We start from the raw sequence: 26,017 nt of genomic DNA on the forward strand, positions 1-26,017 counted from the left end.
TATTACGCTTACTCGGACTGGGAGGCAGATTTGTGACAAAGTCCATCGAAATGTCTTGGAAAGGGCCCTCAGGAATTGGCAAAGGCTGTAACAACCCTATCTTCTTTCCACGAGGAGCTTTCACCTTTTGACAAATGTCACAGCGTTGTACATAAGTAAACACATCACGCCTCATCTTTGGCCAATAGTATTGCCGTTCTAATTTCTCCAGAGTCGAATTCATGCCCCTATGACCACCTGTAATGGCGTCATGGGCATCATGGAGAAGAGCTGCCCGGAATGATTTCATGACACACAGTCGGCCTTTGTAGTAAAGCCAACCATCGCGTATCAGAAAATGGCATGGTCTTGTGGCATCCAATGCCTGTTCCCACTGTGTACCGAATTCCTCGGAATCCGCATACGTGTGCTTCATGTCTTCTAGTCCTGTACCAACAAGGTCAAGTCTAGTGGTCTGAATCGCAGATACTTGTCCCTTCCTGCTCAGAGCATCGGCCACTGGATTGGCCTTTCCTGGAAGGTACTCAATCATGCTACCAAACTGCTGGAATATCTGACTCCAGCGGTGTTGTCGATCACTCCACTGTGCACTTGGCATTGTCTGAATCCAGCGCAATGCCTGATGGTCAGTGCGGACCTCGAAGTCACGGCCATACAGGAAATGTTTCCAATGTTTCAAGGCCTGTATAACTGCTAGGAGTTCACGATCGTAGACTGAGTAGTTCTTTTCGGCGGGCAGTAACTTACGAGACATGTAAGCTACTGGATGACCATTCTGTTGCAATACACCTCCAATTGCGATGTTACTCGCATCGGTGATCACTTGAAATGGTTCGTCCCACGAGGCAAGGGCTAGACAAGGCGCTTCTGACAAAGCCACCTTGAGGTTCTGGAATGCCTCCAATGCTCGTGGAGTCATTCGAATCTTTTGCCTCCTTGTTTTCACTCCCTTTAGCAGATCGGTGAGGTCTGCCGAGAGATCGGAAAACTTATCAATGTGGGTGGAATATGCCTGGCATATACCCACAAATGATCTAATGTCATAAGCAGTCTGAGGTACTTCCCAGTTAACAATCTCGGCCACTTTAGCCGGATCAAGTCGAATGCCTTCGGCACTGATTATATATCCCAAGTAATGTACCTGGAACAGATAAAATTCTGACTTCTTTTCATTGACATAGAGCTCGTTGCTTTCCAGCAACCTAAGGACTTTCTCCACATCAATGTCATGCTGCTCAACTGTAGCTGAAAATATGAGTATGTCGTCCAGAAATATGAACACACACACTCCAATCAACTCCCGGAAAATACGCATCATCATGCGGTTAAATGTAGCTGGGGCGTTCGTCAAACCAAATGGCATGACCACAAATTCATAGTGGGCCCGTTCTGTACGGAAAGCTGTCTTGGGGATGTCCCCCTCAACAATCCGAACCTGGTGGTACCCACTCTTTAAATCCAATTTAGAGAACACCTTAGCTCCATTCAGCCTCTCGAGAATATAGTCAATTCGAGGCATCGGGAATCTGCTCTTGATAGTCAGCTTGTTGAGTGCACGATAATCGACACACAACCGAGAAGACCCATCTTTCTTCTTGACAAATAAGATCGGTGCTGCAAACGGCGACACGCTGGGGCGGATGAAGCCAGCTTGCAACAATTCTTGGAGTTAGCGGTCCAACTCCGATTCCATTGCCTTAGAAAGGCGATACGGAAACTTGCTCGGGGGTTCCGAGCCTGGGAGGAGGTCAATCTTGTGATCCTCCGGTCTGGACGGGGGAAGCTGGGGAGGGAGACTGTCCCGAAGAAAAATCTTCTGGAACTTTTCATGGAGAACCGAGTACTTCTCGGAAGCACTGGCCACCGTCTGGGCTGTCTGGACGTAAATCATCGCACACTGTGCGCCTTTCCTGACTGCTCGCTTAGCCTGCAAGTGGCTTATGAGCGGAAAGTTTGGAATACCTGGCTCACACTTAATGGTCACAGGGGTGTTTGACACATTCCGATCAATCTGGAACGTGTGCTTGTCCCACTTGACATCAGGAAGGAACTTGTGAAACCACTGGATACCCAAAATTATGTCTGCTCCTACAAGAGGGGCAACCATAAAATCACGCACAAACTCTATGCCTTGAATGACTAATTTAGCACCTAAAGCTTCATACTTGACGCTCGTTGTCATACCTGTGCTAAATCCCTCAACTTGTTTGTCCACCGGAGTGAGCTCGAAGCGGGCACGCCGAGCGGCCTCTTCCGTGATCACATCCTCCGTGCTGCCGCTGTCAAACAAGACAACGACTCTCTGGCCACCTATGTAGCCAAAGGACTTGAGCAATTCGTTGCGCTCATACTCCTGGTCATGGGCGCCCTTCTGCTTATCTTCGAGCTCCCGGCTAATAATTGCTCCAACTGAAGCACCGGGGGTTGAAGAACTAGGGGTCGCCGCTGGGGTCTGTGTGGGAGCTGTGCTCACCACGGAAGCTGTGGAGGCGGCGGCGGGCTTTGGAGGCTTCTTCGGACAATCCCGAGAAGTATGTCCTTTTGTGTGACAAAAGTAACATCTACCCTCCTTCCTGTACTGAGCAAGCTCCTCAGCACTCAACTTGCCACCTGTCTTGCCTGCCTCCGCTTTCTGGTCTGGAGTAAGCTTAGACGCATTGTTCGAGTTCTTGGAGCCAGAGGCTCCCGGGCTCTGTCCTGGGGAAGACCCCGTCTGGTTCTGGCTTTTGCCCCCCGAGGTGTTAGCCTTGGGAGAAACCGGCTGGGAAGTCTTGGGCTTGCCACCATTGTGTTTCATTTCTGCACTCTGCGCAAGCGAGAGTGCGTCCTCAAAGGTGGCTGGCCTAAACATACACACCTCCCATTGGATTTGCGTGTCCAGGCCATACAAAAACTGCCCTTTCTTGTCCGCATCAGATAAGCCTAATTGTAGACACAAGGTCGAAATTCTATTGGCAAACTGAAGGACTGGTTGCGCATTCTGACGCGCACCCCTGAACTCGTCTTCGAGTCGCTCAAGGTAGTGGGGCGGTAAAAACCGCTGCTTAAGGTCACGGACGAACTCGTCCCACCCATAAGCTGCCATACCTGATCTGGTGTGGGCATGAGCCCACTGAGTCCACCAAGGAATGGCCTCACCTTCCAAATACCAACTGGCTAAGATCACTTTGTCAATATCTGATTTCCTAACTGCGGCAAAGTAAGCTTCAAATTGATGTAACCATGAATACAGAGTAGTGGGATCGAGTTTACCATTATACTTACTGAAGTTCATTTTCTCGGGAAAATGATTCGAGGGCGCCGCCGGTGTCAATCTGGCGTCCAAAGCTCGGAGGTAATGCTCGTGTTCCACTCGTCGCATGGCTTCGTCTTCTCGTTGTCGAATCTCCAATGCCCGTATCTGCCTCTCAAGCAAGGAGCTTGACTGTGGCTGTGACCCCTCGAGAGGGTCCCTGTGACGAGGATCTGGTATCTGGGGTACGGAAGGAGAGGGAGGAGGAGATGGAAAACGCGACGCTGGAGAGCGAGAACGCTCCTCCAGAGCCAAAATCCGCGCCTTCTGCTCGTCCAACTTGGTTGTCTGGTCTGCGATTGCTCGCATCATCTGCTGGAACATGTCTTGTACACTCAAGCCGGGTGCCCTAGCTGGGCTGCCTGGTGCACTCTGGTCCCATGGTTCTGGTTCTCTCTCGTCGCCAAAGCTCGCCATAGCGGGAATATGCAGTTCCTTTCCGGACCGCAATCTGACCATGTGCATTGGAGATACGACAACGTGAAGACGAAGTCATGCGACGCATGGAACATGAGCGATACCTTGCGGCTTTGGACGCAAGACTGATACCAGCGGCTTCCTCAAATCATTTTCTCGAGAAACTTGACCCCATAACCCTTTATTCATGGTTGCATCAATTTGAAGCTTACTTTGTCGTAGTTAGAAAGAATGATACTGATAGGGTGATCTTAGCCAAGTGGTACTTGGAAGGTGAGGCCGCCAGCCCTCCATAGGTGTGAAGCGTAGGAGTTAATAGCATTAAATGCTAATTATATAGTCGTCAGGCTATTTTTCAGTCAGCCGCTTGGATTAAAACCAGCCGACGACTGGATACAGTAGGGGGTATAAATACCCAAGGCATAAATCAGTTCTTTTCTCTCATAATTCACAAGGTGCTGCAGCTACTCAAGGGCCTGGACAACCAAGGGAGAAGCTAACGCAAGGGTGAAGGTTTGAAGGTCAAGGGCAAAGATCCATCTCAGCCAAAACAGTTACCGATCTCCCTCGAAGCTTCCGCATGTTACAGCTCAAGTCTCATCCTACGTGATGGGCAAGCATCATCGAGATGCATTTCCAGAGGAGGCCACTTATCGAGCAACCTGAAGACTGGAGCTTATAAATGCAGATCTTGCAGGACCTATGGAGGTTGAGTCTCTTGGTGGGGCTCGATATTTTCTTCTTCTTGTGGATGATTTCACTCGCAAAGTCTGGGTATGTTTTCTGGCTCACAAGTCAGATGCTTTAGCCAGTTTCAAGACTTGGATTGCGATGGTGGAAAATCAGTTTGGGGGTAGAGTTTTCATTTCTCCGGATTGATAATGGTGGCGAGTTTGTACCATTGGATGACTTCCTTGCTTCAAAGGGCATTCACTGACAAACTACACGTCCTTACACTCCTCAGCAGGATGGAGTTGTGGAACGAAAGAACCGGCCCGTCAAAGAGATGGCTCGTGTTTTGTTGCATCATGCAGTTCTCCCTCCTGCTTTTTGGGGTGAAGCTGTGGCTACCTTAGTTTATCTCATTAACTGCTCTCTCACAAAAGCGGTTGAGGGGATAACTCCGGAGGAGGCTTTTACAAGCCACAAGCCGTCTGTTTCTCATCTTCATGTTTTCGGCTGTGTTGCTTATGTGCATGTCCCAGATAAGAATAGGACCACACTCGCCCCGAAGTCAAAGAGGATGATCTCAACAAGCTACAGTCTGAGATCCAATGGGTACCGCTTCTGGGATCTGGAGGTTGATGACATCATCATTTCCAATAATGCTCGGTTTGATGAGAGCTTGTTTGGCGTTGATTTCTTTCCACCTGATGCATCTTTCGACTTTCTAGATGATCCATTCCCGACAGATGCTAGTGATCTTTTATCTCTTCCACGTCCAGCTCCTCCTCCTCCCCCTTCTGCAACCCCGGTGCCAGCTGCTCCTTTACAGTCACCCGTTCCTGTTGCATCAGCTTTTGCAGCTCCCAGTCCCTCTACGAGTCCTTCTTTGACTCCGAGATTACCCTCACCAGTGCTTATCTCATTACCACTTCCAGCAGCATTGGACGAGTTCTCTACTGCAGCTGGATCTTCTTCACGCTTTGAGAGGAAGGCTGGCCCACCTCGGTGGGTTCAGCAGCTCTTTAGAGGTTCTGGTCTCAGTGATGCATAGCTCCATAACCAGATCTCTACCACCACCCGTGGACCATGCCGTTCATCTCGGGCTTCCACATCTCATCACACAGTGAATTATGCTCTCATGAGTTCTCTCCAAGAGATTGATGAGCCTGAGGGTCCAGAGGAGGCTCTTTCACAGCCGCAGTGGCGGCAAGCCATGGAAGCAGAGATGGCCTCTATTGAGAGGAATAACACTTGGTCTTTGGTACCATGGCCTTTACATTGTCGTGTTATTGGTGTGAAATGGATTTTCAAAGTCAAGTTTCATGCAGATGGTACTTTAGACAGGTACAAAGTGTCACCATTTGGTCCATCTCCATTTTTGGAGCCATTTCTATGGGACTGTCACTCCATAGAGCGGCGAGATTTGTGCCATGTTCACATGGGGCCAGGTCAGTGTCCCATGTGAAAGGGCCAGTTTTATGGTGTCACATGGACGGGAGCCAGATCAGTGCCACCCGTGTGCGACTAGTGCTGCGTCACATGGACGAGAATCAGTTTCGTGTCACTCGTGTGTGATTTGCTTCGTGCTGTATGGACGGGAGCCTGTTGGTGCCACCCGTGTATAGCCAGGATGGTGTCTTACCTATGGGACTGTCACTCCATAGGAAGACCAGGACATATTTATTTATATTTGTCGCGCCAGTCTTGTGCCCGACAGGAACCTCTTGTACAAGTTTCATGAAAGGGAGATTTCATCTACTATTTGTGCACATGCATTTATGCCCGCATGCATAAATTTGTTTTTGCATGACTTGTTTGCGTGTGTCTGCCTGTTATGCCGTGCCAGTACACTGGACGGGGACGCCCCTAGTGTACCGTGAAATGCTGTTTGCTGACTTGGTGATGTGGCGTATGAACAGGTGGTAAGTATATTCATTTTCCTTTTTTTAAAAGGTGAAATCCATAAACTAGAGTAAACCTTAATTTGTTATAAGCTAATGTGTTTACACACGTTTAAAGTTGGGCTGGACATTTACTTCCTAGTGTGGGTGCCCCCACCATAAGTATAAATTTTGTATTAAGGTATTATAACCTTGGATAAGCCTTTTTGCATGGAACATTTATTAAAAACTCCCCAGGTGGTGGGTTGGTGGTTCCTCTTTCTCCATTGCCTCCTCACGGCTGCCCACGCCTAAAGATGGCTGGCTGTACCCGCCTACTCTCCATCGCCTGTACCTGCTGCATACGCCTGTATCTGCTGTGATTGTACCTGCTGTCCACGACTGTACCAGTTCTGATTGTACCTGCTGTCCACGGCTATACCAGCCCCTGTGTACTTGCTGTCCCCACCCGCTGGCTGCCCCTGGTGTACCTACAGCACCTGCTGGCTGCCTGTGGCGTACCTACAGTACTTGCTGGCTGCCTTGGTGTACCTACTGTACCTGCTGCAAGTAGAGGTACCTGCATAGTACCTGGTTGGTTGTACTTGCATACTTGTGAAGAACCTAAAGTGCTTGATTGTACCTGCTACAAAAAGTACCGGTTGTATCTGGATTGTACTCACCGTACCAAGTGCTCTCTTATTCTTTTTCTCATTTGAATAAATTTGAAATTTGCTAGTTTAAATTCAGAAAATGCTTTAAGTTGTGTAGTGCAGGAGCATGGCATGTATATGCTGGCCATGTTCAGGAAAATTCTTCTTGATGTGGCTAGTATATTTCCCTGTGTGGTGATGTTAACCGCACTCTCAGAGCTTCTGAGAGCCAGTGAAGGTTAAACTCACTAGGGAATTTGGGAGCAAAGCTCATTGGGGAGAACCAGGCCACGTTCCCTCCGCGGTGTACTCCTTGGCCTGCGTCAGTACGGGCGTGCCTGTTGGTGCACGGTCCTAGAAGACCAGTGAAAGGCAGGTGTCCACCTAGTGAAGGTGGGAATGAGCCTGTGATCTGGGGTTACTCTACCCAACACCTCTTCATCGACTTGAACCCATTCTTTTTGGTTGTTTTCACTCCCTTGTGGAGAAATCTGGCCTGTCAAGCCCGTGACACTTGTACAAATATAAATACTCCAAGAAATACAAAAAGTATTGAGGGGGGGACCGGCCCTCTCCGGCCCCAGTGCTGGTGTCATTTGTATTTTCAGTATTTCCAGTATTTGTGTTGCTGATGTTGTTTTCATTGTTTTATAACAGTTAAATTAAGTGTTCTAAATATGTATATATTGTCTTCCGATCTATAGGTCTCTTGTTGGGAGTGGTCACATTGGTATTAGAGCCCGGTCGTCTCTCTTTCTTAAGTGGAGACACGGAGTTTTGAGATCGGAAGCTAGCACGAACACTTAATTCAATGGACAGCCGGGGCAACCCATTGGAAGTGCTGAATTCGAGGGACCAATCAAGTGCTTCACGGGATGCTGATGCATTGCATGGAAGGCATACGCCTCTGGAGAGAGTCTATGATAGTGCGTCTATGATAGTGCATACATGGGACAGCCATCAGTGGTAAAGAATCCATGCACGAGGAAGAGCCCAATGCATTGAGGGCTGAGTTGGAGCACATGAAGAGGCTCTTGCAGGCAAAAGAGCAAGAGTTGAAATTCTTGCATGAGGACCCCCATGTACAAAGTGTCATAGAAGCCAAGAAAGCTGATGCTATGGTGGACATGACTTTTGAGTCTATGGCTCGAGAAGTGGGTAAGAAGCTAAGGGAGCTGGCACTCTCTTATCTTATCCGCAAGGGTGACCTCAAAGAGAGAGGATGGATAGCTTATGTTCAAGAATCCACCCCGTTTGCAGCATGGAGACCCAGTCTCTCAAAGGTTGAGATCATATTTGCATAAAGAAGAAGTATCGGTCACCTCTCGCCGTGCATCCACTCCTCATGGCATAGGAGGAAACAGATTTATGCATGCTCAAGGCCATTTGGATTCTAGGTATGTACATCATGGGGACAACGGTCGGCATGCAAGCCAAAAGACCTTGCCTATTGAGTTGTGTCGTGGCAAGGCATTTCTCAGCGAAGTCACATACAGTGGGGCCACAAGAATTGTCACTTTGGCTAGTGGAACACCTATCATTGCCCATGAAGCTCATGCAGAGAGAGCTGCTCCGTTGGATAAGGGGAAGAGAAAAAGAGTAGAACATGTACCACATCCCAAGAAGCCCAAAGAGTTCAAGGAAGGGACAAGTCCGTGAAATTTGGTGCCTTTCATGGAGAATATGATGCCTCTAAAGTGCTAACATTTGTGGGACAGTTTGATATTGCTTTTAGTGATGAGGACTTCACTGAGAAGTCCAGAATTCGTCATGCAAGCATGTTCTTGAAGGGGACAGCTGCCCATTGGTGGATCACTGAAAAGACCACCAAAGACCCCATGTGCACTTGGAAAGAGTTTAAGGATAGATTTTATGCCCAATTCTTGCCACCTAATGCGGAGCAAACTCTCACCCAAAAGTGGGATAGACTTGAGCAAAAAGATAATGAAAGTATGCAGCAGTATGTCAATAAGTTTTGGAAAGTGTTGCTTGAGGTAACTCCCTTTATGCAAATCTCCGAGGATGAAAGAAAGAGGAAGTTTCGCTCCGGATTGCAACCAGCTTATCGTTTGGGCATTGAATTGCACCCGAAACACACTTTGCAACAACTTATAGCCTCTACTCTTGCTACGGAGCAATTGGTGCGCAAAATTAAGCAAGATCAAGGGGGTTCTAAGGGCAAAGATAAGGCTGTCCCAAACTTGCAAAAAGGTGGACAGCCACCTAAAAAGAGCTTCCAGGAGGTCCAGAAGGGAGGTAGAGCTGAAAATACCTCATCTAAGAATCATGGGCCAAAGAAGAACAAATTTGGCTTGACCCCCGAGCAAAGGGAGCAATATGCCAAGGAGGGGAAATGTTTCTCTTGTGGCAGCAAGGAGCATATGTTTAGACAATGCCCTAACCACAAACCAAAGCATGAGGACAAGCAAACCAAGGTAGATGTGCATGCAGTTCCCGATGTGTAGGGAAACACAAAGCATGACGGAAAAGAGAGGATGGTATGCAAAGCATGGGATCAATTTAAGGATCAGCCCGTCCTATTTATGTTTGATGATTGTGCAACAAATAACTTCATCTCTATTCAGATGGCAGCCGCCTTGGGTATTGAGGTTGAGGACATGGGGCCTTAAATTGAAGCAGAAGCTGCCTTTGTTGGTAAAGAGGTGCAGGTTACCCCACTTATAGGGAAGTTGCGCATACACCCACTTATAGGGAAGTTGCGCATACATATCCAGGGTTACCTTGATCATGAGCATTTCTTGGTTGCACCACTTAATGGATGTGATGTATTGCTTGGCAAGCCATGGCATCACAGGCTTGAGCCTGGCCATACCGTGTGAGTGCTGCACAACACGCAGAGATCATGAAGCAGGTTAATGAGCTTTTAGAGAAAGGTTTGGTTCAGCCAAGTTCCTCACCTTATTGCTCTCCCGTGCTTCTTGTTCAAAAGAAAGACGGGTCATTCCGCATGTGTGTGGATTATAGAGCTCTAAATAAGCTCACCATCAAGAATAGATTTCCAATCCCGCGTATTGATGACATTTTGGATAAGCTTGATGGCACGGCTTGTTTTAGTCGTATTGATTTGAAGAGTGGTTATAACCAGATGTGAGTGGTGCCACTAGAGGCTCTTTGCATATGTGTGCCATGTGTGTGGATCCTCAATTGGGGTACAAGGGCGAGGCTCTCTCATCCTGCGCCATGCAGTGGCTGTATCTCTGCTCATGAGAAGGTGGTACATATTCTAGTACTGTGCCTCCTCATATGCATGCCTCTTACGGCGTGTGAGGGTCCGTATCTGTCGGCTCACTTGTCTTTGTGTAATGGTTCCCAGTGCTCTCTGGGCACGGAGGTGTCTGTATAGCTCTTTGCACTCATCATCATACCACCGATTTTGGGGCATGCTCCTAGATCTACGTGTGTGTGCAATGCGTGTATAGTGGGGGAAGCTGCGGCGGGTGGCGGCCGTATGTAGTAGAGATGACATCTGAGTGGTGAGTGTGTCTAGGGGTGACAGGGGATCCATATGGAGTAGCCCGTCATATACATGATGCTCATATATGTCTGCCAGGTCATGGGTGAAGTAGAAAGTGATATGCGATGCCTGTGTGGGCTGTGTGGATGCTGGTGTGGAGCTCGCTAGTGACAGCAAGAGGTACGTGTGATCCGCACCGATAGGATAGGGAGGGATGGTGAAAGATGTCACTGCCTGTGTGGTCTCCATGGACCCCATGATGTAGTCCACTGTGCTACCTCCCCCTGACCGTGGAAAGCATGTCAGTGCTCCTGAATCCTGCCATTGTCTCATCCCGTTACAAATAACGAGATGGTGTCGGGCTCCCAGCTCAAGTAGGTGATGACCATATCTGGTGTTATCCGGCCCCATGTCCTCTTACACCCTACAAGCTCCCGTGCCTCTAGTGTGTGCATCACCTCGGGGTGCTCGAAATCATAAATGTCCCACTGTCGGCTTTGTGTCCGTGCATTGAGAGAGAGAGAGAGAGAGAAATGAAATGAAATGAAATGTTATATTAACGTCTTCAAAAGGCCAAAGTGACCTATGAGACCAAAGTTACAACCATGTGACATGTGATACACTGTCTGGAAAAGAAAAGAAAGAACTGAAGGTAAGTATCTAGCCCTACAATACATCAGTAGGGAGCATCCGGAAGCAGCAACTAGGGAGAGTGGGAAGCTAATGCTACTAGTCAAAATGGGGTACATGAGTACATGGATACATGAATACATGAATATGGGGGAGTACAAAAGTGACAGTGAGTACAACAGTATATGGCTGGAGTGGTAATCATCCTAGGAGCTCTAGCATGGGTCTCTGCCGGATGGCCTGGATATCTGCCATAGTGAGATGCTTGGTCGGACGAGCCCGATGCCTCGCAATGATGCTTTGAATCCTCCGGCATAGGCACCGTCTTCGATGTGAGGATCCGTGAGCCCTTGGGCGTCTGGATCTGCCCAACTGGATAGCTCTCTCAACTAGAGTCCCACGGGGCGCCCACTGCTGGGCTGTCGGCTGTGTGTCCTCCCGGGTAGTCCCTCTAAAGAAGTCAGTAATCTGTCTCTGTGTGGACTCCCTGCCAGTCGGGTGTCTGCTCCTGATAATGGACTCTCTGAGCCTGCGGATCTCCAGAGATAAAAACCCAAGCATCGCTGATCACAATAGTCCATGACTCTAGCCAGTGGTCCAAATCCCTCTCTGAAAAGGCAATGGTAGCACCCTCGAATCTCATAATATGCTGTGCAGCGACAGATGTGGTGCTCCTCCGACTCTGGCTCTATCCAACAAATCTGACACAGGAGGTATGTCTCTAAATCTGCCTGTCTCTATCTCTAACTGATGTCCGTCTCTGGCTCTATCCAACAAATCTGACAAATCCTATCCCTTGGAGGTATGCCTCTAAATCTGCCCGTCTCTATCTCTAACTGATGTGAAGAGGTGCGGATCTGCCCAATGGCGCACCTCAATCCATGAGACAGATGGGTATCCATGTAGCTCGGTCTAAGTATAAAGCCATCCTCAGTGGTGCGGAGAAGATGGTCTCTATAGAAAGCCATCTTCGTCCCCAACTCCTGTGAGGGCTCTAGCCATGTCCTCCTAGTGTCCAACTGAATGAGGTCCTGTTTGATGACTACTAATCTTAGAATGTGTCAAGGTGAGAGAGGGTGCCTCCAGAGAGTATTGGAAGGGTGGAAGTCTGTCTAAACTGAACCCATGGAGCTCAAACCAGGATGCTATCTACGCATACCAACATGAAGCGTCTCCCTCCATGGCTAGCTGATGAGAGGACTCTAAAGCAAGTCGTGCATACCGGTGTCGGGGAAGCTCCCAGGTGCTATGAATGGACACTAATCTGGCGAGAGAGAGAGAGAGAGAGAGAGAGAGAGAGAGAGAGAGAGAGAGAGAGAGAGAGAGAGCAAGTAATATTAACGTCTACAAAAGGCCGAAATGACCTGTGAGGCCAAAAGGATTACATCATGTCCATGGAATACACCATCATGGGTACTAAAATAAAATGAAAGAAAATGACAAAGCTGAGATGCTAGAGCTGATCCATGTACAAAGAGCATAGGCTCATATCATCCTCTGAGAGAGAGAGAGAGAGAGAGAGAGAGAGAGAGAGAGAGAGAGAGAGAGAGAGAAGATATGCACCGAAATTGAGAGAGGGAGCTTACGATAGCTGTAGAATCTTGGTGTAGCAAAGTCTAAAGAGCTCGGTTCTCCTTTCCCTTACGGAAAGCCTTTTCTTATATAAAGGGGCTGGAGTGAGATTTATGCTTGACCATTAAGCTACTCAACAGAGCCGTTGCCGGTTGTTAAACTTCCTTAAAGGTCAAGGCAATTTGAGTGCCCAGTAGTTGGATCCTGGATCCCATCATTGTGCCTAAAGCTAACATGGTTATATACTTTCAATATGCAGGTTGTTGCAGAGGATTTGCAGCTATTAAATCCCGTTCGGGTCGTTTTACCATTCCTCATCACCACACCTCCGGAGTTAAAGGATGTCATCACTGAGGAAGTCCGTCTTAGGTATCCAAGAAACACACTCTTGGACCTCAAAACAGACGTCGCTTTATACATGGAGTTTTTGTAAGCAAAAGCTTTTTCTTGGATTGTCAAACAGAGTTGTTTACTGTCAGATATCGGCATCTTGATTTGCGACGCCCACAGATGAATGCAAATTTAAGGCTTCGCCACAAAGTTGTCAGAACAATCAGACGGTTTTTAGAGGATGAACACAATTTTGTAGAGGTACGCAAGAATACTTTTGACTCTCAGCAGGTAAGAACTTCTTTTTTGACAAGTGAGAGGTGGCATGTTGTACAGATTGAAACTCCACTTCTGTCAAGATCAACTCCCGAAGGTGCTCGAGATTATCTTGTTCCTTCTCGAGTGCAGGTAGTGATGCTTTTTTTTTTTGGGTGGAAAATAATGTTGTCAATTTCATCAGTGAATTGTTTTATTTGTGGGATGTGCTTATGAGTAATGCCATGCTTATGGTTTATGATTACTGTCCACTCAGCTTGACATATAGGAACTCTTCTTATCCTTGTACCATGGCTGCTGGGCTGAGCATCTGGGTGCTTCATACCCCGTGATACTCACCTGGGGGCTCTATACCTCATGGCTGCCCCCGTTCTGGGATCATCAGGATACCTGATGTTGAAGAACCACTTGGCTGCGTTTTCGTGTCTGGACCAAAACAACCACCTTTGTACTGTGCGTTTTCCTAATCTGCACCAATTCAGCACCTCTAGGACTTCTACCAGGCTCTAATACCAATGTAACATGCGGAAGAACTGCATGTATTAAGAACTGTGCAAAAACGCAAAGATGAACAGAGAGATGTTGCTGAAACAGTGTTTTCTGTATAGATGTATGTATCAAGATTTACATAGATCCAATCCAACATGGCCTCCAAAAGGTAACATCTATGCCTATGACCCATCCACCTATGAGGGATCAGATGACTACACAATGAATTGCTCTAGCCTATTTATAGGCTCATGGAACTACCCCTACCTATACCCGATTGCTGTTGGCCAAGTCCTTGGACAACAAAACACCCCATAAACAGGGCCTTTGTTGTGGGCCCGCCCTTATCAGGTGTTTTATCATTTTTCCTCACTCCCCGCATTTTTCCCCTATTTTTTCCCATTTTTTTGAGGCTTGGGAGGGCTGCCAGATGATGCCAGGAGCACTCCAGTGCTGGCCGACTGGATGTTCATCAGTCGTGGGCTACAGGGCTGCTGGCCGATTGGTTTTCATCAGTCGTGGGCATCTGTATGCTGGCCGACTGCATTTATGCAGTCGTGGGACTTTTTCTTCAGCCGTGGGCACTCTTTCTGCTGGCCGACTGCCCTCTATGGGATGTATATATAGGACCCCAGCCCCCATACCTTATTGGTATCATTTCTCGGGATCTTCTTGTGTATATCAAGCAGAGTTAAACGCCTACATCTCTCTCTCTCTCTCGTGCTGTTTTTTCTGCCTGTGTTTTTGCTCGTGTGTTCCCAGATTTGGTCATCATATCCGCTGCGTATTCTGACATGGTATCAGAGCCCTAGTCTCTAGATAGGTCTTGGGATTTGTGTGAGCAAGAGGGGGACTGTTTTGTGGCTGATTGGTGGACTGTTTTGGGCTGATCGGGAAGAGAAGGTGCAAGAGGAAGGCGGGCTGATTTGCTGGACAGCCACTTGCAGGTTTTAGTTCTTCTTTGTTTCCACCCACCCACCCTTTTCAGAGTACATCCCCGATATGGCAGATCTGTTTGAGATGGCCGAGAGACATGTGAAGATCCCGACACTCCCCACGTTCCCGGTGGACCGTCAGTTGGACGGGAGCAACTACGGCATATGGAAGGTGATGATGGAATCCGATCTGGAGTCTTACGACCTCGCCGATTTTGTCGTTGTTGGTGTTCAACGGCCGGAAGTAGAGGAAGGGGAGTTACCGTCGATCCGAAAGGACCGGGAGGCCCAGACACAGATGTGGGATCGTGTCAACGCCAGGGTCTGTTCGTTTATCTTTCTCAACTGCACACCACAGGTAATCAATCATGTAAAGCACATGACGTTGGCGAGAGGTATATGGCAGCATTTGGCCTCACTTTACAACAGCGTATCGCCCATGAAGAGGATTTCCTTGAAAGTACAGATGCGGGTTATGAGCCCTGCAAAGTCGTCGACGATGCGGGAGCATATTAACAAGCTGCAGGCTCTTCAGCAGGAAGTTCTTCAGGCTGGGAAGGAGATATCGTCAGAGGACATAGCCATCACGTTGTTGTCACACTTGCTCTTTTCGTACTCAGCATTTTACTCGTCGTTGATTACCAGTGGCAGGCTCAGCACCATAACGTGGGAGGAGCTTGTGTCCATGGCATAGTCACATGGGAACGCCGTTCCACTGGTGTGGAACGGGGGAACGTGGAGGAAGCCACCTTGGGAACGGCGGAACGTGGAGCTACGTGGCTTTAATTTTTTTTTTCCCTCATGCGCGAAACGGCGAAACGGCGATGTTATTGTTTTTTTTTCTCCAGCAGCCGGCGCGTAATAGCGTATCCTCTTTTATTTTTTTTGGGTTATGGGTGCCCAACGTTTTGGGCACCCTTTAAAAAAGGCCCAAAATTTGGGCCTTTTTTAAAGGGTGCCCAAAACGTTGGGCACCCGTAACCCTTAAAAAAAAGAAAAGAGGATACCTGCTTTGAGCGCCGCCGCCGACCCCTAAAAAAAAACAAATCAAAAAACGAAATTAACGAATAAATAATGCAACGTTCAAAAAAAACGTTGAAACTTGAAAGACGACCTGCAGGCTGCCAGGCTGCCCTGCAACGTTCAAAAAAAAAAACATCAATATCAACATTGTACAAGCTATTGTACTTCTGGTTTTCTAAATATGAACAAGGTCATTGAGTTTGCTATCAAATTCTTGTCTCTTTTTGTCTACTTTCAATTGTATATTTGTCTCTTTTTGCCTGCTTTTAATTGTATATTTGTCTACTCATGTGTATTGAAATATGATAACGTGTCGTTCCGGATCCCGTTCCGGATTGCAAGGGGTCCCGTTCCCGTTCCGGATTGGCCCCTCGTTCCCATATCCGTTCCCGTTCCCTGGTGACTATGCCCCATGGTCCTGGACCAGGAGGAACGATTCACGAACCCTCCTCAGGGTGGAGGTTCGGAGGCCTTAACTGGCCAACGGTCGAAAGACCGTAACTCGGGCAAAGGGAAGGCTTCATTGGAGAAGTCTTCTGAGAAGAAGTCCGACGCTGACCGCGAGAAACTGAAGGCAGAGAGGACCTGTAATGATTGTGGCGAGAAAGGCCACTACTGGAGGCAGTGTCCCAAGCGGAAGACCGAGAAGGGTGAAGACTCCTCAGCAGCAATCATGAAGACTCCGGCTTTTGTGCACCTGGAGGTGATGGACACCGATGCTTCATTTTCTTTAGGCGGCAGGGAGGAGATTGGAGGACTCTCCGCAACAGATACTCGGGAGTGGATTCTCGATAGTGGTGCTTCCAGGCACATGACTCTCTCCCGTTCCGGTTTACAGGATCTCTGCAGGCTTTCTGGTCATATTCTTACTGGTGATACATCCACTATCCCAGTTCACAGTGAGGGCAGGCTGGAGATAGTTCCCGATTGGCAGAGGGGGGAAGCATTCCTCTCAGGTGTTGTATGTTCCGGCACTTGGTTTTCATCTGTTGTCAGTGCATCAGGTTTGCAAGACTGGCGTACGGGTGGAGTTTGATGAGCATTTTGTTGCTCTCCGGGACAAAGCAACAGGCCAAGTGGTTTGGGAAGGTGGAGTGGAGAATGGAGTTTACAGGCTTTCAGCACTCTCTCTCCCAGGTCCTCAGGTTTGTGATGAGTGGCAGTCTGGTAATGGCCACTTAAGTGTGGATACGCTGCAGGTGCGGGCTTTCCGAGACCAGGTGGTGGATAGCTTGCCAGTAGAAGGCAGCAGTTGGCAGGAACTTTCCAGTACTGATGTTGGTAGTTCTTGTGTTCGTCAGTCAGAGGAAGCTGAACAGGTCACTTATGCTCTGATGTCTCGTAGTGTTCGGGACATAGAACCTCCAGTAGATGAGGATGTTCTTTCCACGGGGACCTTTCGGAAAGCCAGGCAGGTGGCAGGTGCTTACTTGCAGAAGGAGGTGGTTTCTCTAGGCTTTGTGGTTCCGGATTCAGAGGGGGTGGTTGACAGGTTTCATTAGGTTTCCAGGACTTGTTTGTGCACCGTAACAGGTGTTGATCCTTGTTAGCAGTGTGATGTCTCTGTGACTCAGAAGCTGTATGGTTCATTGATCTGGTTGATGGACACCAGATTGGACGAGAGCTTCCTGATGAGGCGGTTGAGCTCATGGTTGCAGATGTCTCTTTGGGAGGCAGGATTGCGTTTCATGTGGTTTCTGCGGCATGCGAAGGATCATGGACTCTTGTACACAGGAGGGGGATTGTTGGATGGAGTCCGACTCCATGGTTGGAGTGACTCGGTTTGGGGAGGAGATTCGGACACGAGGGGATCTACTTATGGCCCAGGAGTAGTTTTTTGGAGCAGGAGGAGGTTACATTGCAGGTTTGGGCTTCCACTGGAGAAACCCATGGTCATCCAGAGGCACTTTTTTCGTGAACAGATCGTTGCTGATGGCATCTTGCTAGAGTTCTGTTCGACGGAGGACAGTACGGTGGACCTCTTCACGAAGTCGCTCTCTCAGGATTTGCTCAGGCGGCACCCCAGCTCCCAGTGGTTGGTTACACAGCCAGGAGCTGAGATATAAAGAAGACACTTCTGACTCAGACTTCGGTTCAAATTCGAATACCAAAGAAGAGCGGAAGCCATAGAGGAAGAAAGGCAAGAAGCGCCGCTCTAGCCAAGCTTGCCGGAGGACACATAGGGAAGAACGGAGAAATGAAACTGTACCCCCATACTGATTTTCCACCATTGCAATCCAAGTCGTGAAACTGGCAAAAGCATCTGACTTGCGAGCCAGAAAACATACCCAGACTTTGCGAGTGAAATCATCCACAAGAAGAAGAAAATATCGAGTCCATGGGACTCAACCTCCATGGGTTTATCAAGATCTGCATGTATAAGCTCCAATCTTCGGGTTGCTCGATGAGTGGCATCCTCTGGAAATGCTTCTTGATGATGCTTGCCCATCATGCAGGATGAGCAAATGTGTGAAAGAGACCTGAGCTGAGGTAGTTCGGTGACAACCTGCTGAGAATGGAACTTCTGTAAGGCAGCAATGGGAACATGACCGAAGCGAGAATGCCGTAGAGTAGTATTTGCCTCAGAAACCAAAGCCATTAAGGGGGAGAAAAGTTGATGAATATGTGACTCCATTGGCAAAAACCGAGAGTCTAGTCTTCCTGTCGATCACTTCAATGACCTCATCATCAAAGTACACACCAAGTCCCTTTTGAGAAGCTTTGTACATTGAAAACAGATTTTTGGAAAGACATGGTACCTATAAAACATCATGTAAGGTGGCAGTGGAACCCAAAGAAACATTACCAACACCGGTGACAGGAAGTGAAGAGTTGTCACCGATGCGAACTGAAGAAGAGAGAGTCTGGTAGTCCTCCAAGATATGGGCTTGATTGGTCATGTGGACAGAAGCACCACTGTCACCAACCCATTCCACCGCGTCAAATGTGTCATCGACCTCTTCTGGAGAAGTCATCTCTGTGATCACGAGGAGAGAATTCTGTGAAGAAGTGGATGAATCTGACTGGCATGTATGCAACTTTGATAGATCTCTCCTATGAAACTTTGTCCTTGCCCTTGTTTGTAGTGTCCTTGTCAGATTCTTTGGAAGCATCTTGGCTTTATACTTGGCTTTGGCCACTCGAGAGCTATCTCGACGAGCAAAGCAGCGAGCCTCAGTATGACCTGTCTTGCCACAGTAATCACATTCATTGCTTTTGTCCTTGGACTCCTTTCAATCTTGTTTACCCTTGCCTTTGCCTTTGTTTTTGTTGTTGTTGTTGGAGTTTCTTTTTCTGCCTTTGCCTTTGCCCTTGTCAGAGGCAACAAAAGCAGACTCTGACTTGCCTTTTCTGCGAAGCATGCACTTGTCGTGGAGATAACTCACGACTTCCTCAAAAGGAGGAAGAGGATCACGCAAGTAAATATTATCCTTAAAAGAATCAAAGGAAGAAGGTAGTTTACCAAGAAGTTTATAGATAGGATTGTTGATTGTATTCATGTACTCCTCAAGCTGCAGCTTAATATGGGTGAACTCTCCAATCTTCTCAACCATGTTATCAGACTCATTGATTGTGAGCTTCTCCAAATTTGACTCCAGTTTGGCAATCTTCATTGTCGAAACTCTCCCATGCCTCCTTTGGATCTCTGTCCACATCTGATGAGCATTACTCCGAGTAGAGATAAACTGGGCTTGTATATGCAATGGATGATGATAAGACGGGCCCGAGCATCCAATATGCTTCTCAAATCAGGGTCCACCAAGTGAGGTGTGGAGATGGACATCCACACACCGGCTCCTTCTAGCAATAACTGAGTGTAGAAAGACCAAGTATCATAGTTGGTTGCTGTAAGCTTCATGGAGTCACTAACTTGGGGAGGATTGTAGGATGGTATATGGGTAGGGGTGGGAGCAAGACCTGGAGGAGAGAACTCAAAGAAGAAAGATTGGGAAGAGGAACCACCTGGGGAGCGGGAGCAGGGGATCCAAGCAGTGAAGGTGTTGGAGTATGAATTGGAGAAGGAGCAGCAATAGAGAAATCTCCTGAAGCCATGTCCTCTGACAAGAAACCTTCTTTGAATCAAGAGGGCTGTAAAAAACAGCAAATAGCCTCCTCTCAAGCTGTGCACAGCAAGAGGAGAGAAAGAAGAAAGGGAGGGAGGGTGGGAAAAGAGGAACCCTGTCCTCAGCACCTAGTAGAGAGCTTCAGCCTCCGACTGCAAAAACGGAGCAGTCCCAGAGTACAGATGCAGAAAATGCAGCAAAGTTGATGAAGCCTCTGCTCCAATCAAAAAAATGCAGCAATTTCCCACCTGTAGATCAGCGTTTGGCTTTGATACCATGAAAGAAAGAGCAAACACAGGTTGTAGGCCCAAAGCACAAATCCTAGAAGGTTGAGAATGGTTGATTATTGCTAAAAATGAGCACGAGGGAAGCGCGTAGGTGTTTACAAGCATAAGATATTGTTGCTACAGCCAATGACCTCCAACAGTTGTGCAAGAATGAGATGAAAAATGAGGTGAAGGGTGTGATCCCTTATATACTTCCATTGTATGCTAGTCGGCCAGCTGCAGCAGCAGGCCAACAACAGTTGTGAGCATAAATATGCCATAAATAGCATAAAAAAGCTCATAAAATGTTGGAAAAAATCCTAAATAATATCTGCTAAAATATGCTAATGCAAGGTCTCATAAAATGACCAGTACAAGCATGAAAGGGTACATGTAGACCCTCTCGAGATGATAAATATTCGAACAAAGAAGAAGGCAGTGAGAGCTGAAGGCCGCTCTAGCCAAGCTTGTTGTAGGACACATACGAAAGAACAAATCCGGAGTGAGACCTAACGTCTGGTAGATATTAATGGTAATTAATGTGGGAATAAACACAATGCTAGGTGGTTGTGTAAAATAACAGTGTAATGTGTGTATTTAAGCTATTTAAATAAAGCGGTTCTAGTGTGTGTGAACAACCGCTAGTGTGTGGATTCTCTTGTACATGGAAACATTCTCTTAGAAGAGGATTATGTAATTAATGATGTATGTAGGCGACACCTCATAGGGACACTTGGCAACTTGATGTGACATGTGGCATGTGTGGTGGCAACATTTTTTTTTTTTTTCCCGAGAAAAGATCCTTTCATTAGTTATGTAAAAAAAACGCCCGTAGGGCTACAAAAGAGATCTCTCCTGCTCCTAACAGAGAGAAGAGCAGTGAATACATCATGGCAGCCCGGGAGACTCTCCCTAGGTGCTGCAAAATACAAGCATCAGTCTAAAGGACTGAGTGGCTAAATCATACAATGGGGGGGGGGAAGAGCCAAACAGGTGGCCTGTAGTGCCAGCGGGGGGATCCCGTGTGCAGGGTGTAGAACGGGCCGCAGCGCCAAGTGGTATGAAAGGCCTGGCGCCGTAAAATCGCCTCATCCGAGTCTCCCTGGATGCGGTCGTACTGTCCTCGCAGGGTGTGGATCAACTCCTGCCAAATCCCCCGAACAGTCTCTGCTGGTGGCTCTAATCTCCCCTCAAAGGCCGTGAAGCACCGGGCCCTCCAGGTGAACCAGATGGTGAGGCTGCTGAGGAGCTCCCATCGTAAATCCCTCTCCTGTGTCCAGCTGTCGGACGAGAAATCCGGTGCCGGAACCAGGCGAGGCTGGCCCCTAATAAATCTGATGGCCTGACTGCCCTGCTCCATCTCATAGCCCATAGCAGGCCCTGACGAAGTCGACCAAGCAGCGGCACCCCACGTAAACATACCCTCTGGAGAGAGGGGGGCTAGAATACGCAGCATCCGCAGCCAAATCTGCTGTGCCTGAGGGCAGTCCCAAAGGCAATGTCTCTGTGTCTCCATAGGGTGGCCGCATCGGACGCAGGCCGCCGGAAGACCGCTATAAACAAGCCAAGTGCCAACTGCTGAGCCCCTGTGGGCGACCAGCCACTGAAAAGCCGAGATCCTGCGGGCCTGTCGACTAGCCCAGAGTCGAGCCCAGAAATCCTCCAGGAACTCCTGTGATAGTCCCTGCAATCGCCAATGTCCCGCTGCCGCTGGAGAAACCGTCCTCCTCGCCGTCAAAATATGTCGTCCCAGCCGAACAGTATACTGGAAAAATGTGATCTCTGTGGCCTCAAGGGATGCATAAGGATCATGCCACTCGTACTCTCCGGGGTCCCACTGTAGCCGGGCCAAGGGGCGCGCTGCATATGCCCATATACGCCAATCCGGGAGCACGTCAGCAGGGTCGGGGTCAATATGCCACTTCCGAGAAGCGGCAGCCACTACCCGAATCCTCTGAAAGGTACACTCTGCAACCAAAGGCGACTCCACCTCCACTCTCTGGAGTCGGCCCTCATCCTGAATCTCATAATAGAGGCATCTGCCATCCTCAGTGCTAGCTCTGACAGCAATCAGGATCTCCAACTGTGTGAAGGCACCCATCCACCGTGGGGCCACTGGCTCGAGAGGTGTGAACCACTCCTCTGAAAGTGCCTCCTGAATATCATCCCTCATAATCAACCCCCCTCTGAAGTGACTCAGCCTCTCCACCTGGGTCTCCTCTGGTAGACTGCAGAAAGCCTGCCAGTCTCCAAAACTACGAGCTGGGCCTGCCGCTAAAGGTCCCCAGGCTAGACGAGGCCGAGAACCCAGCATATGACCCTGCTCTGTACGAACCGCTGGGTTCCAGATGAGCGGCTGCCTGGCCCGCTCCTCAACACAAGACGGAGGCCGCTGAGAGAGCCCCGGTCTCAGCAGCTCCCAAGCTCTCAGGATACTCAAAGCAAATCTGTCCTCCCATCCTCTACTGAGGCCTGTCCTCCTCATCTCTATGAATATCCAGCGAATCTCTGGTGCCCAAGTACCCCCTGCAGGAGGCGCCCGGGCCTGCAATCGCTGCAAGAGGAGCTCTTTCCAAGGCTCAGCGCCTGGAAGCAACCCCCGAACAATAAGCTTCCCTAATAAGGCTCTACTCTGATCGACTGGATCTATAATGCCCAAACCGCCCTGAGCCAGCGGGAGTGTAATAACTGCCCATGCAACCTTTGCCCGAGCTGGCTGACCGTCCCGCCCAGACCACAGAAAGTTCCTGATCAGCCTCTGTACCTGGCTGATGCAAGAGCTCGAAAAAATCCAGCAAGACGTAATGTACCACATAGTCGCTAACAACACCTGATTTGCCACCACCACCCTCCCAGCCAAGGATAGTCGAGCTGTACTCCAATACAATAGCTTCTTCCGAATGCTCAGAAGAAGCGGGGCAATCTGCTGCTCAGGTGACAAATCGAGGCCAATCTGGCATCCCAAATACCGCACTGCTGTGCCGGGAGGAATCCATCTAAAACCGGGGTCCGGACTCCATGCCGGAGTGGGAGCACTACTGATCCAAAAGGCCACTGTCTTGCGCCAATTGATCAATGCTCCCGAAGCTGCACTAAAAACCTGGAGCGACTGCTCTGCCCGAATAAGATTGGCCTCTTGGCCATGCAAAAATAAGCCCGTGTCGTCTGCAAACTCAGCATCAAGCAAATCCTCCCCCCGGACTGGGAGCTGAAGTCCTCTCAAACCAACCTCCTCTGCCGTCAAATACATACTTATAGCCTCCGCAAAGAAGAGAAAAAGGAAAGGGGCGAGAGGACACCCCTGACGGACTGATCTGGTCAGCTCAAAACTCGGCCCCCGACCTCCTGCAATCAGCACCTGGCTGCGAGCTGTGGAATACAAAGCTGCCACCCCTCTGATCCATCCTGGCTCAAAGCCCAGGCGTAGCATAGTGCCCTCTAAGAATCCCCAATCAACTCTATCGTATGCCTTCTCAAAATCGAGAAGCATCACGACCAAGTCCTCGCCAAGAAACCTAGCTCGGGCCGTCGCCTCCCAGAAAGTAAAGATGTTGTCAAGGATACTGCGCTCCTTGACAAATCCTGTCTGAGTAGCATGAATCAACTCCCCCAGGAAGGGCTGGATCCTCAAACTCAAGGCCTTTGCCAAGACCTTGTATACAGTATTGAGGATCGTAATAGGCCTCCAATGCCGAATGTCATCCGATACTCCCTCCCCCTTGGGGATAAGATAGATCAAGCCCTCTGAAAAGCTCTGCGGCATCACCCCAGTGTCCAATACATGCTGAAAGCCCCTGCGGAGGCCTGGCCCCAAAAGGTCCCAATAGCGCATAAAAAAGGCCGGCGTCAGTCCGTCCTCCCCTGGGCAACTATGTCGCGGCAGGACCCTCAAGGCCTCGGCAAGCTCAATCTCTGACAGAGGCGCACCTAGAACTGTGCGCATATGGTCTGTGACCCTCCTCTGCACATGGGCCCACACAGTCTGTCTGCATACATCTCGATCCTCAGTGGCTGGCTCCGCTGAAAGCAAGTCACGATAAAAAGCTGTGGCAATGGCTCTGATCTCCCCGAGCTCAGTAGCTATCGATCCATCCGGTCTAGCAAGCTGGCGAACCCCTGCTCGCGCATGACGGGGTCCAGTGATCTCAAAAAACTCCCCAGTCACTCTATCACCAAGCTGCGTCCACTGAGAGGCCTGACGACGATAGTAAAACTCATGTCTCTGCTCCTCTGCCTCTCTAACCTCCTGGCGTGCCTGGCTCAGCTGGGACGCCACCCACTCACATGCAGGCTGCTGCTCCTGAAGGCGCTGTAGCGAAGCAAGGCTGCGTCTCAGCCGTTGCTCCCGCTCGCGAATCTCTCCCAGTCGTGTCAAAGCTGCAGCGTGTAGAAAAGAGCTAAGATCAATGAGTCCCTGGGCACACTGGCCCGCTGCATCCTGGTCAGAGCACTGACTATCATGCCAGATCCTCTCAATGTCCTCAGCGAGACTGGGGTCTGCAAGTACCCTCTCTGGGATCCTCAACTGCAAGCTGGGCTCCCGTGTCCCCTCCTCCAAAGTCAGTATAACTGGCGCATGATCTGAAAATGAGGTGCCAGCAAGAATGCCGACGGAGCCCCCTCGCTCCCCCAACCAATCGCCCACATAAAAGCGATCAATCCGAGATAGATTAGTCCCTCCCTGCCGGCGATCCGACCGAGAGAAACTAAGACTGTCCTGAGACCGGGAGAAAGCCCCATGCTGCCATGCATCAGTGATCCTCAGCGTCATACAAAACCGGTCCCAAGCTGCAAGCTCCGTGCCGTGCACTGTAACATGACTGCCTCCCACCCTATCTGCCGGGTCCTCAAGCATGTTGAAGTCTCCCCCAACACACCAATGTGCGGCCTCTGGCAATGCATCTGTAACCTGAGTCCAGAACTCTGCTCTGGCACTAGCATGATTGGGCGCATAGATGTTGAGCACACCCAATAGCTCATCATGCATCCTCAGAATGACATACTGTGCTCTACCAGGCACAATGATCCCTCGGTCCACAATGGCCTGCCGCCATGCATCTGCAATAACCATGCATACTCCTCCCTGTCCACCCAACGGACCAAACCCTGCAGACCAGAAAGTGTCCCATCTACCAGGCATCACTGAACCATATCTCCGGATCCTGCTCTCACCCAAGTGGTGCTCCTGCATCATCAGAATGTCAATGCTGCCACCAACCAGACATCTCTGTAGCTCCTGCCTCAAGCAGCCTCGATAGCGTATAAAGTGTGCTCCGCCAAGGCCCTGTACATTCCATGAGATGATCCTCATGGATGTCCTACTGAGGTGGATGCTGTCTCAGCCGTACGGCGGGCCTTCGCAAGCGGCTTGGATGGAGAGTAGTCCCCATCCGAACGGCTGCGAGTCTGCCCACCCGGTGTACTGCAAGAATCCCGGATCAGGCGCCAGTGGCTGTGACCCATGGCGACTGCCTCCTGCTCTGACATAGTAACCTCGTGAATGCTCACATATCCTGGGTCGCGCGCCAAATCTGCAACTATGCGCACGACCAAATGCCGAATCCCGGATGTATCCACACCCCCGGGATCCAAGACAAAATGAGCCAACTCCCAAAGTCGGCCTAGCACATCTGTAACCTCCAAATCGCTCATGTGGTGAGAAAACTCAACTGCCTGAGTCTTCAACGTGCTGAGAGCGAGCTCTAGAGTCCACTCCCGGTCACAAGGTCCACATAGAGGAAACGAGAAGGCCACTGCTGAGTCTAGTGCCTCCTCCCCGCGGGCCGGAGGTATCACTACATGCACTCGGATGGGTGCTGGCTCATGGGGGCCCTCTGCTCCAAAAAGCCGTGTGAAGGTATAATCAAACGCCGCCGAGCGCTGTCGAATGCCGAGGCGACTCAGCCGACTACGAATAGATGAAATCCGTGAGGCCCTAATCGGCATAGGTCTCCTCTGTGATGCTCGAGCGAGGTCAGTGCTCAGCGCCCTCCGGCCTGCAGGTGAGCGCCAGGGAGCTGCCAGGACCTCCCGGGAAGGCGAGGCGGGC

At 49.4% G+C, this 26,017-nt stretch overlaps 1 protein-coding gene across 2 annotated transcripts in view; it reads left to right on the plus strand.

Moving 5' to 3' along the window:
• LOC147619171 (tRNA synthetase class II (D, K and N) family protein) overlaps window positions 1-26,017 on the plus strand; it is an 89,144-nt gene that overhangs the window by 17,409 nt on the left and 45,718 nt on the right. For both annotated transcript variants that reach the window (XM_086772793.1, XM_086772791.1), the window contains exons 3-5: window positions 12,845-12,954; window positions 13,065-13,176; window positions 13,252-13,323. In XM_086772793.1, coding sequence (XP_086628919.1) covers window positions 12,845-12,954; window positions 13,065-13,176; window positions 13,252-13,323 — 294 coding nt within the window. The remainder of the gene's footprint in view (window positions 1-12,844; window positions 12,955-13,064; window positions 13,177-13,251; window positions 13,324-26,017) is intronic.

The sequence above is a fragment of the Cibotium barometz genome, chromosome 33 (genome assembly GCF_041138505.1).
Source record: "Cibotium barometz isolate CiBa-2024 chromosome 33, ASM4113850v1, whole genome shotgun sequence".
NCBI lineage: Eukaryota > Viridiplantae > Streptophyta > Polypodiopsida > Cyatheales > Cibotiaceae > Cibotium > Cibotium barometz.